General features: G+C 39.7%; 1 protein-coding gene across 1 annotated transcript in view; it reads left to right on the top strand.

Annotated features, from left to right (window-relative positions):
• The window catches only part of KDM7A (lysine demethylase 7A), a gene marked incomplete at its 5' end in the record, with an annotated part of 74,433 nt that extends 62,204 nt beyond the window's left edge, over nucleotides 1–12,229 (top strand). The window contains 9 exons of the mRNA XM_079711181.1: nucleotides 3,030–3,239; nucleotides 4,767–4,891; nucleotides 5,105–5,259; nucleotides 6,523–6,620; nucleotides 7,328–7,476; nucleotides 7,634–7,842; nucleotides 9,161–9,246; nucleotides 11,190–11,463; nucleotides 11,978–12,229. Of these exons, the coding sequence (XP_079567307.1) occupies nucleotides 3,030–3,239; nucleotides 4,767–4,891; nucleotides 5,105–5,259; nucleotides 6,523–6,620; nucleotides 7,328–7,476; nucleotides 7,634–7,842; nucleotides 9,161–9,246; nucleotides 11,190–11,463; nucleotides 11,978–12,072 (1,401 nt within the window). The 3' untranslated portion in view covers nucleotides 12,073–12,229. The remainder of the gene's footprint in view (nucleotides 1–3,029; nucleotides 3,240–4,766; nucleotides 4,892–5,104; nucleotides 5,260–6,522; nucleotides 6,621–7,327; nucleotides 7,477–7,633; nucleotides 7,843–9,160; nucleotides 9,247–11,189; nucleotides 11,464–11,977) is intronic.
• Nucleotides 12,230–12,710: the final 481 nt, after the last annotated feature.

Below are 12,710 nucleotides of genomic sequence, written 5' to 3'. Positions count from 1 at the left end.
AAATTTTTAATTTTGAAAAAGTCCAATTTATAAAATCTTTTTCTTTTATAAATAGTTAGTACCTTTTTGTGTGTCCTCTCTAAGAAATCTTTGCCCACCCAAGGTCTTGAAGATACTTTCTTTTTTTTCTAGAAGCTTTTACATTTAGGTAAATGGCCAATCTAGAAATTTTATACATAGCGTAAGGTAAATTAAGGCATTATTTTTTCCCCGTATTTTTATCTAGTTTTCTTAGCACCATTTCTTGAAACCAGTTAGCTTTTTAATGCTTCCCTTTGAAAATGCATAGAAAGCCAAGAAAATTTTTTAAGACAAAGACCAAAAATAAAGGATAAAAAGGGGAAAAAAAAGTATTCAGAGGAAACAATCAATAAGCAAATAAGTCTCTAGCCTAAAACCCAAACATAACTGATACCCTGAAGAGAGAAAAGAGTAAATAGTACCTCCATGAAAAAAGAACAGGAAGCTTTAACAAAGGAACATTCAAAGAAAAAAGAAAAGGAGCTCTTGGAAATTAGAAATAAAATAGAAACAAAATTTAGTAGAATGGTTGGAAGATAAAGTTGGAAAAATCTCTCCCAAAGTTAAAAAAAAAAAAAAGACAGAAATAGGACAGAAAAATTAGGTCGTTTTACACAATCACTGTCAAAATAATGTGAGTTCCAGAAAGAGATAACAGAGAAAACAAAATTATCAGAAGAATAATCAAAGAAAATGTTTTAGAATTCAAGGACACACCTTCCCAAATTGAGAACTCTACAGAATGCCTGGTACAGTGAGTGAAAAAAGACCTATTCAAAGGCACATTCGGTCACATTTTAGAATACACGTAATGAAGTATATCCTAAAAAGCATCAAAGAAGGAAGTATGGGTCATATACAAAGAACTGGGAATGAGAATAATATCAGATTTCTCAACAATAACACTACAGACTAGAAGGCAATAAAGCAGACTCTTTAACATTCTGGGATAGGAGGGATGCCAACCTACAGGTCTGCGTTCAGCCAAGCTATAAGTCAAATAAGATGGTAAAGATGTCAGAGAGGCAAGGTCTCAAACAATTTACCTCCATGTTCCCTTTCTCAGGAAACTCTTACAGGATGTGCTGAGAGGGAGTAAACCGAAAAAGGAGGAGCCCTGGAATTCATTCTTCCAACAAATACTGAGTACCTACTATGTGCTGTGTCCCATCAGGAATGGGCATAGAGCAGTGAACAAAACAAAGGCCCTGCCCCCGTGGAGCTTAGTAGGAAGAAGCTGGCCGTAAATATTTTAATGTCTCAGGAATAAAGGAGTGCTCTGAAGAAAATAAAGGAGGGGAAAAGGGTAGGGAGTGACAGCCAGAGATAGGGGGGCGGGGATTGCAGCTTTATGTGGTAGAATGGGAGCAGGTCGGGAATGGCCTTTGGTATCATGTGCAGGCCCAGAGTGCAGCTCGTCCAGGATGGATCAGGAGAATGAAAGGCTCCATATCAGTTGTTGATCTGAAATTCACATTTAACTGGGCATCTTGTACTTTATCAGGCCTTCCTGTCTAGGAGGTCTGTCTCCAAAGAAAAATATAAAGATTGATAAAGTACTTAATGTGTTTGAATGTTTGCATTCTTCTAGTGGGAATTTGGGGATCAATTAGTGATAAATACATAGCAAGCAAAACAGATGGAGATGAGGCAATTATAAACTCAAGGGAAAGTCAAAGGATGTAAAAGGAAGTAAAGGTAATAATAGTATGTTACATGGCACTGGGTTGTAAATAATTCTCATTGAGTCCAATTTAAATACTGAATACTGAAGGAAGAGAAAGTGTGTGTGCCTTTAGGAGAGGTGTGCAAAGATTAAGGCTTTATCTTGCATAGTAGGGATTCAATAATGTCTGAAGCTGAAAAACCAAGAAATAACAGTTTAAACATGTTCTTTAGACATTTGGAGGCAAATAACTGAAACAACAACAACAACAACAAAAAACAGCTACAAGAGTTGGAAGTGCTGGGTATATACCCCAAAGAATTGAAAGCAGGGTGCACACACGTTCACGGCAGCATTATTCACAGCATCGAAAACGTGGAAGCTATCCGGATGTCCATCACAGATGAATGGATGAACAAAATGTGGTATATACATACAAGGGAATATTATTCAGCATTAAAAAAGAAGGAAATTGTGACACATGCTACAACATGGATGAACCTTGAAGTTACTGTGTTAAGTGAAATAAGCCAGTCACAAAGGGAGAAATATTGTATGATCCCATTTACATGTAGTTCCTAGAGTAGTCAGATTCATGGAGAAACTAGAATGGTAGTTGCCTGGGACGGGGGCTAAGGAGGAGTGGGGAGTTATTATTTAAGAGTTTGAGAGGATTAAAAAGTTCTGGGGATGGATAGTGGTGATGGTTAGACAACAATGTGAAATGCACTTAATGCCACTGAACTGTGGCATTTTACACTTTAAAATGGTAAATTACATATACGTTATGTATAAATTACGTATACATATATTATGTGATACAAAATTCTGCGTATGTTAATACAATGTTTAAAAACTTGCAAGTTGTTACCTCTGGAAAAAGCGAATCAGATGGGGACGAGTAGAGTGCGCTTTTCATGATATGCTTATAGAGTTTTAATTTTTAAAGCTACATAGAGATGTGTGACTTTGGTTTAAAAAGCATTTATTGATTTATGCAATTAGGTATGTGAAAGAATTTCATCATAAGGAAGAACTGGAAGCAGCCTAAATAATTGCCATTAAATATTAGGTCAATAAATTATGCCATATCTCTACAGTAGAATATGACACAGCCTTTAAAATATACTGAAAATCAAGGAAATATGTTCATAGTATATTACGTGGGGGAGAGAAGGGGAAAAGGTCTCAGCAAAGCTGTTCAAGTTTTATAATTTGGGATTCTTTGTTTATATGATTAAACTGAATGTTTTTTGTTTTCTAAAATATTTTTATGGCTGATTATTTAGTCAGGTATGTTTGTGGCCTTGTCATAAAAATATCCTGAATTTCATTCTTAAAGGAAGAAAATGGCAAACCAGTTAAATCTCAGGGAATTCCTACTGTATGTCCAGTTTCACGATCCTCAAATGAAGCAGCTTCCCCATACCATTCCCGACGAAGGATGCGGAAACTTCGAGATCATAATGTCCGAACTCCTTCTAACCTAGACATCCTGGAGCTCCACACGAGGGAGGTGCTCAGAAGACTGGAGATGTGTCCCTGGGAAGAGGCAAGCTTCCGTTCCATGGTCACACGAGAGACTTGGTCGTTTCTGAAAGGCCTTCAGCAGGACTATAGAAAGAGAACAGTCTGGCCGTTCTTGTTGTCTGATCTTTGCTTAGTGCTGTAGGGGTCAGCGGCGCTTCTGCTCGTGACAGGGACATGCTTCAGTGTAGAAGTAGGACAAACAGATCTCATCTGTTTGCTGGCACATGTACTGAGTGCTTACCAAGGGCCGCGTGCTCTTCTAGGCTCTGGAGAAGATACCAGAGTGAGCGTAACCTAAGTCCCTGCCCTGGTGTAGCTTCCATCCTAGCTCAAGTGGGAAGGACTGAAGTCAGAGACAGATATTAAAATAGTATAATTTCAGATAACAAATGTTACGAAGAAAGGGAGCAGTAGAGCCAGAGAATAAAAGGGCTCGGGTGGCGGCTGCGTTAGCTAAGGTGGTCGGAGAGCCTCTCAGGTGGGTGCATTTGAATGCCACTTACATAGCAGAAGTCAGATGGATACGCAGACTGGAGGAAGAGTATTGCAGACAGAGGGAAGAGCAAGTGCAGAAGGCCCTTTCCTGGCCCAGCAGCAGCAGCGTGGGTAACTGTTAGGCTGGGAGTCTGTTAAACCCATGACTACAGTTTGAGAAGTGATGGCCTAATGGACAAAGGGGAGAAGCAGTGGGGCAGTAATGAGCTCAATGTAGGGGCCTTTGTAAAACATGCTAATGACATGTGGTGAGATCCATATCATCCATGATTTTACATCTTGAGGATCATTTAAAATGAGTAAGATAGCAGTATCTCTTAATTAACATTTAAAGAAGCTATATAGAAATGAAAACTTCCTTAAATATTTTAAATTTTATATAATTATATTTATACTGTTTTAGCTTTTGTTGTTCTAAACCGCCTTAAACCCGTAGCCATCTAGGAGAAGATTTAGCTTATTATAAAAGGTTCTATTTATTATTAAAGAAAAATACTACCACGAAAAGGAAATATTCTTTATGTATTGAAAACCAGCTACTGTTGTGCCTTTGTGTCACCCGGTGGCCTTTGTTCCCGGTGATAGCAGGGTGATGACATGTAAATTGCTGGGAGTGCCTGGTGAGAAGACTAGAGATTAGGTCAAAGATAGGGTGACTGGAAAGGACCCAGCAGCTAGCACTTCTGCAGGGAGAAACAAGGCAAAGAGAATTCAGGTACATGAAGGCAGTACTTCTCCAGCTTTTCAGTTTTTCAGCTTTCTGCAGAGTGAAATGTCTGAATTCACTTGTTAGAGATTTTATATTCTGCGTTATAGAATGTGTTTTATAGTTAACTGGGCCTACAGAAAGGTGAACCGGATTCATGCTTTGGTTTTAGGAACCATTTAGTTTTCGTGCCACACCACTGCAAACGCCCTAGCCTCAGAGGCCGCCCAGCACTCTTCAGCATGCAGGGCTTGCGGGGGGAGGTGGTGGGTGGTATACAGTTCTTTACTTGTCAAGCTGGTATATTTGAGGGCGGAGGTTAAGTAAGTTCTGTTTTTATACTTTAAGGACACTTTGAGCTCTAAACTGAATGGAAAATTCAACAAACATCTCCAGCCATCTTCCACGGTACCTGAATGGAGAGCGAAAGATAATGATCTCCGATTACTGCTGACAAACGGAAGGATAATTAAGTATGTGAAGTAGATCAAAGTATCCAACAGATTAGTTTTCAGTGGATTCCCTCTGTTCATTTAATCCCTGGTCGAGACCATTACACAGCTGCCTGAAATATGGGGAAAGTGTCTTAGTTCTCTATTTTCTCTGTAAGTTAAGGAGGATTTAATACCGTTGGGCTACATGGTTGCACTGTTTTCTGACTCGGTTGTTTTTCCCACTGTATACAGGGATGAGAGACAACCCTTTACGGATCAGAGTCTTTATACAGCAGACAGTGAAAATGAAGAGGATAAGAGAAGGACAAAAAAGGCAAAAGTGAAGATGGAAGAGAGCTCAGGAATAGAGGGGGTGGAGAATGAAGCGTCTCAGAAACCACTTAACAGTATGTTTGTTTTAATGGTCATTTTAAAGGTCTGCTCGTTACCCATGTGCTAATAATATGTAAAGTAACTTGCTCATTTTAAAGTGCTTAAATCAGTAGTCGGATTACAATTTCTGTGTCCCTGATACTTTTGAGAAGTCTGGAGCATTTCTGAGTCGTCTCTCCATCAGGGAAATGCCAGATTTGACCACCAAGTGAGGGGTGGCGTCCAGGGAAGGTGGTATGAGTGACGAGGATGTCGCCGGCCAGTGACACCCTCATCTAGTGACAGTTTTTACAAGAGTCACATGAAGCTCATGCATCTTACGGACCTCTACTCCAAATAATAAAATAATAAAGTTGCAAGTTTAGTCCTATTTCTGAGATAATTTTAGCTAACATACATGTGGTTTTCAGAATTAGGAGACATATATAACTGGCTGATCTGAAGCTATTAACAACCCATGTATTGTTTTATTTGATTGCCTGTTGACAAGAAGGCCTCTACTTGGTTATTAATTGGTTGTCATCAGTATGATGAATAGTAACACCTCCTCCTCCTCGAGATCTTTCTTCGAAAGAAGTCTTCATTTTCTCAACATTTTTCAGGGCCTCCATATACCCTTCTATCTTAAAAAGGAGTTAAATATTTTAGTACTTGATAAGTAAATGTTCCAGGTGATTAACATTATTTAATCCATGTTGGATACCTCAGTCCTGCTAATTCTGGGTAAGTTTGGTATTGCTGTAGTTGCTGACTCTGCCTTTGTTCTCGTGTTGGGGGAGAGGCAGCTAATCAATGGAATTCATCCAACAGTTGCTGAGGAGTGCTACCGGCAAGAGGGAGGCAGGGCTGGAGCCTGGTTCAAGCTTGTTGGATTCACTGTCTACTTGAATGTGTCTTAGGCTTAGGAGAGTTTTGTTTTGTTTTGTTTTCTGTTGAGAGAAATAACGCACAACGGAAAGTGAAAAGCATCTTGCAGCTAATTTTAGTGTTAGAGGTTTTTTTCTGGAAAGAAATATAAAATAGTCAACCCACCCATATAAGGATTATATCACCATATTCAACAAATACCCCAGATGTTTTAAGAATACACGTTAATCTGTATCTTGGTCAATTAGGGAGATAGTCCATGGGGGAAGAATGAAATGAAGACAACGAAAGCAGTGAGAAAAGGACGGAGCAGGAGCGGTTGAGACATCTCACAAAGTTGGACAGGCTTTGGATGGCACTTTATTCAAATTCTAATGACTCTATTTTTCTCTCATCATTTTCCTTCTCAGGGTTTTTAACAAGTGTGAAATCAGAACTCAGGAATCGATCATCAGAATATTCTGATATTTCTGATTCAGAAGACTCTGGACCTGACTGCACCGCACTGGTACGCCTGGAACCCTTAACTTAAAAGTTATGTGACAAAAAGATGAACACCCACTTTCCTTTACCTAGGAGGAAAGTTCATGACAGCTTTCCCAAAGCCTGTCTCTCTGACCTTTGTGGCACAGGGCCTCCTCTGCAGTGGTAATTATACACACACATCCCATCATGTGACTATTTACATCTGGTCGACATAGCTTTTGTCTGATTTTGGAAAGGGTGGAGGGAGATACTGTTCTCATGTTTCTCGTATTTCTCTCATAGGTTATATTTCATTTTGCCTTAAAGAAAACCTGTATTATGTGGGTTTTTTTTTTTTTTTTTTTGCGGTACGCGGGCCTCTCACTGTTGTGGCCTCTCCCGCTGTGGAGCACAGGCTCCAAACGCACAGGCTCAGCGGCCATGGCTCACGGGCCCAGCCGCATGGTGGCATGTGGGATCTTCCCGGACCGGGGCACGAACCCGTGTCCCCTGCATCGGCAGGCGGACTCTCAACCACTGCACCACCAGGGAAGCCCTATGTGGGTTTTTTTACTAAGGAATTATGTTACTGTAGTTATTAGAGATTTTCACTTTTTCATATGAAATACAGAAATAATTCCATGATAATTAAGATTCTCACTTTTCCTAGACGGATAAAGTGTTTCTGGTTAGTTTCTACAGACCTGTTCAGATTTCTTATATAGATTTGCCTCCATTTAATTATCTCAGAAAAATAATTTTACCACTGAAGAGTCTGAAAGTTCAGGTGATGAAAAGAAACAAGAAATTACATCAAACTTTAAGGAAGAACCTAATTTGATGAGGAGCTTCCTTCAAAAGAGCCAGAAGCCATCTAGAAGCGAAATTCCAGTTAAAAGGTAGGCATGCTGAGGATGGTAGTCTTATTTTATTGTGATATAAATGATAGGAAAACGTTTGTTGCTTTGTTTGGGGTTTTTGTTTTGTTTCAAATTTTACCAAAAATTTTATTAGAATTAAAAAGGTTCTTGTCTTTTTTGCTGATCCGCCCTTTAGGGAGTGTCCTACCTCGACGAGCACAGAGGAAGAAGCTATTCAGGGCATGCTGTCTATGGCAGGGTTGCACTATTCCACGTGTTTACAAAGGCAGATACAAAGCACAGACTGCGGTGGTGAAAGACGCTCTCTCCAGGATCCCAGCAGCTACCACAGCAGTAACCATGAGGTTAGGCAGCTGTATCGCTGTGATAAGCCAGTGGAAAGTGGTAAGAAACATAAACTATAAGTCTCGGAAAAATAACATATAAGCCCCACCTTAATAGCCCTGTCATCCTAGTTGAGGTTAGAGATTATGAATAAGAACTGTTCATTGCACATCCTTAGTTGGAAATGGTGTTAAGCCTATTGGCAAAAGAATACATAATGTTGACAAATGTAAGATGCAAGTATAAGAACTCAAAATGTAAATTAATGGATTAAGAGTTGTGTTCACTGGCTGTCACAAGACAGTATTGTTTCCCTTTTATAAGTCGGTCAGAGTGGAGGGAATGTTTTGGTGTCTTAATTGATGTGCTAAGTTTGAACAACCAACTCTTTTTCCTTTTGTGGAAGCAAGTTTTGAACTGTTTCTGCTTGAGGATATTCTCTCCTGCCTGAAAAGGAAGCATTAGGAAAGAGAGAAGACTCGGTGGCCTTATCAGTGATGCCACACAGTGTTTTCTTCTGTCTGCCTTTGGTGAAAAATTTTATTTCCCTAAAAATCTGAGGAGGACTGGGGAGAAGATGGTACCACATTAAAACTGAAGTCTGTTCTAGACATTGTGTTCATTCCCACCTAACTGTGTTAACTAAGTACCAGGAGCTTGACATTGATTTCACTTAATTATCGAAACAACATTTTGGGTGTATGTAATGTGGCTTTAACAGGTAAAGGAAAAAAGACTTAGTGGACTTCACTTGCCCATACTTACATAGCTGTTCAGAGGTTGGAATTTGAACCCAGGACTAGACCGTTTGATCTCAAAATCTTTGCTTATTGTTTAAGAGGAAACTGAGGTTTAAAGAGGTTAAGTAACTTACCTTAAGATGCATTGATAATGGAAGAACTTAAATTCAAATCTGGGTTTGTCTGTCTTTCCACTGTACCATTCTGTCTCCCTGTAATCTCTTTGTCCCTTGAAAAGCTTCTATGGAAATGCTGCCAAATTCAGGCAAACATATGCCTTTATTCTATATGGGAAAATATATATTACTTTTAGAGAAAGTATTATTGCGCTTGGTTTTACATCTACAGCAGATGGCCATAGAATTTGATCTAGGTCCTCCAGCATCTGGCACAAAATCCTGCCATAGAAAGACAGTCATTGGGAGAATTGAAAGAATAAACATGTTAGATTGAGAGCTGGTGATTGTTTTGTTTTTGAAGGGAAAAGAGTGTGGTGAAAGTATATGAATAAAGAGTTAGTATATTCATTTTAAAATAAAATGTCAATATAAATTTACTTTCAATTTTAAGTAGCAGGCTAACTTTGTTCTTTATGATCCAGTTTGTGTGAAGATCATTTAATTAAAACTTCTCTTTAGGGTATCATGTCAAGACTGAAGATCAAGACTTGAGGAGCTCTTCCTGGATTAAACAGTTTGATACAACTTCCAGATTTAATCGTCAGGTATATTCAAGGTTTGAAACGTTAAAATAGATTGTCATTGGCTCTGTTTTTGCCTTCTTTTTTTAAGCTGCAATCAGTAATCACCCACTAGACCTGGAAAGCTTAAAAATTACCATTAAACGCACATTTGAACAGCTGTCCATTTTTAGGGATTCTGATGTAATGACTGATGAAAGGCTTATGGATAGAATGTGATCTGGAAAAGAACAGTTTATTTAAGAAAACAGTTAAAAACTCCTGGCTGCCAACACCTTTAGGTTATGTCTGGCTAGAATGAAACATGGAAGGAAAAAAAAAGTACCACGAGGATCCTTTTAGTCTCTGACGTTGTTGGTCAGATTTTTTTTTTAAATGTTATTTTATTTATTTTTGGCTGTGTCGGGTCTTAGTTGCGGCGCACGGGATCTTTGTTGAGGCGCGCAGCTTCTCTCTGTGGTGTGTGGGTTTTGTCTCTCTAGTTGTGGTGCATGGGCTCTGCAGTTGTGGCACACAGGCTTAGTTGCCCCGCGGCCTGTGGGATCTTAGTGCCCTGACCAGGGATCGAACCCACGTACCCTGCACTGTAAGGCGGGTTCTTTACCACTGGACCACCAGGGAGGTCCCTGTCAGATATTTTTAGATACTGAATTTCTTTGAGAATTTGATGATAGTTACAGATTCTCTTTCCAGAAAAATATCCATCATAAATATGACTTGTGCTTACATTTTCTCGTGGTCTGTGTCCACCCTCACCCCAGACCACTCGTTGACTCCAGATTAAGAGTCCCTGCTCTAAGAGAAGGCACTTGATGTTTTAGGATCCTGGTGTATGAATGCTTATACCAAACAAAACGAACCCAAAATACCTTTTAAGAAAACCAAAACTTTACCAGTAGCACCATACAAGGAAAGCAGTATGACCTTTTGCTGCAGACCTTGGAAAATGACAGCCGAAGAAAGAATCAAAATTCCCATGTGGCAGAGTGGAGTCCTCAAGCCTCCCCAATGCCAAGCATTCTCTGAGTAGCAGAAATATGGGTAGTTTTTATGTTCTTCCTTTGGCTTATCTATATTTTCTAAATACTTATCAATTACAGTTATAGTAAGAAAAAGAACCAAGTTATTTTTTCAAGGCAAGTACAAGTTCTTTTCATGGAAGGATATGCTCCAGGGTCAAAGGTCAGCTAAGAAATCCCTGAACTATTAAGAATTCACTTATTCAGTGGATGATTTTATAGTGCCTCACTGGTTATAAAATTTATAACTCATTAGCATTACAGGATTTAGTATTAAAAGTAAGCTATTATTTAAATCTAATGGTTGTTTTTATAATTGTCTGAAAATAAAGAACTAGGGGACAGATGATTAGCAAGATCACCTTAGAGAAGATTGAATTTCTATTGAGTGTAATCTAGCGAGGTATTAGAAAGGTTGTCAAATGGAACAGCTGTTTCTTCATGCTCAGCAGTATCTGTGAGACTGCTTTAAAGCAAGTCTGTGTTGAATGCTGTTTTTAAAACTTACTTGACCGTTACAGAATCAGAAATTCACTTTAATACACACACACACACATACACACACACACACTTAAAAACTAGTTTCGTGAGACCTCACATCTGCAGCATGCTCTTTTATCTTTCCTTCTCTTTTTAATTCTGGTCAGGACCCTCTCTGTTTTGATTTCAAGACCCACCAGTCATCTATCTATCTATCTATCTATGTTTTCTTCTCGACTTAAATTATGAGGCATCTTCAAGACTTGAATCCTTCAGCACTTCTAGCTTTTGGAATGAGATGACCCTCAGGAGGGGTGGTTTTCTGTGGCTACTACATGTTAAGAAAACCCAAGTTCAGTAATCTATTTCTTCTCCCTCTTGAATTGTTAATGCATAGAGAGGTTAAATACCTTACTTATCTTAAAGGAACCCTAAAAATTCGACCTTATTTCCTCTCTTCTTTTTTAGGATCTAAGTAGAGGCCAGAAATGCATCAGAAAGGAAGTTTCATCAGAAATCAGTCAGAAGGTACAAAGTAGGAATTCTGTGGACAGCAGTGGCTCAGGCCCTCAGAATGGAAAGTATACGCAGAGTTCAAGCTTGATGTCAGGGCCGTGCCAGATAAGCAATGGCAGTGTAAGCCCAGAAAGGCCTGTTGGTGAAGCTTCCTTTTCAGTGCCCCTTCACCCCACCAAGAGACCTGCATCAAATCCACCACCTATCAGCAACCAGGCAACAAAAGGTAACTGCTACACGTGTGTAGGTTAAGTACATTTCTGACTGTGTATGTTGGTGACAGTAGCAGTTTAGACAGACATCGTCTGTACCCTCACGTGGCTCACAGCCTGCTGTGTCACAGAAGGCGCAGCGATAGCAGCATGCACCGGTTACTATGGGGACAGAAAAGCAGGATACCTCAGTCCACCCTGAGGAGCAGGAGGGGCTTCCTGGAGGGGGAGGTCGACCCTGGAGAGGCTGACAATGGGTTAGCCATGCTGAGGTGGGGGAAGGGGCAGATAGGCAGGGATCAGAGCGTGGGAGGGTCTCGTAAGTCTTAATGAAGGAGGTTGGCCCTTCCCTCCCACATGATGAGGCGGAAGAGTTTTAAGCAGTGGAATTCCAGAAGTGTGACCCTGCCCATTCAAGACACCGAAAAGCCTTTGCCTACCATGTCGCCCTCGTTGAAATCTTCCAGGTGCTGTCACCTATGATTTTCATTGTTATTTATGCTGTTGTTGGTGTTCTGTATATTATAGGTAAACGTCCAAAAAAAGGAATGGCAACAGCCAAACAACGTCTTGGGAAGATCCTTAAATTGAACAGAAATGGCCACGCACGTTTCTTTGTGTGACGGAGCTGCGGTTGTGGTCACTCTTCCTTTCGGAGACCGGTCTTGGGGTACGGGGTACGGGAGCCTGGAGCTTCCGCGCGCCCCCGCTGAAGCAGTTTGCATGTACCGTAGGGAGCACTGCCTGAAGAACAAAATGAACCTGATGCTGCATTTTCACTGTGCCACACCCACTCAGCAATAACCATTTTGGACCTGGTGGGGAGAGGAAGAAGGAGGGTAGAACCTTAAAAAGAGACCTTGAACTGGAAAGGGTCTCTTGTCAGGGCTTGAATTTCATTTTGTTGTTGGTAGTGTTTTGATTTATTTTCAGTGGTAGGGTAAAGAATTATCAATAATTTATTTAACAGATGTTTTTTTTTTAAAGTTAACAGCTTTTAAATTCTTTCTTTTTTAAAGCTATTTATTTGGAAGATTTCTGGAGAAATATCTCACTAATTTAGATTTAAGAATGTGAAGGTTTTTAAATTATTTTTGATAGTGCGTGTGTTACACGTGGAGAAGAGCCACGGTAACAGTAACTAGTCTGGACTCTTAAATTTGCTATTCAGGTTAAAGTCTTAAACAGGGATTTGATGCATTAATTATTTTAAATTAAGATGTATATGAAAATCATTTTATTTTATATAATTCATGTGTTT

Source organism: Hyperoodon ampullatus (assembly GCF_949752795.1).
Source record: "Hyperoodon ampullatus genome assembly, chromosome: 9".
NCBI classification, from domain to species: Eukaryota; Metazoa; Chordata; class Mammalia; order Artiodactyla; family Ziphiidae; genus Hyperoodon; species Hyperoodon ampullatus.
This window is presented reverse-complemented; position numbering and strand designations above follow the sequence as displayed.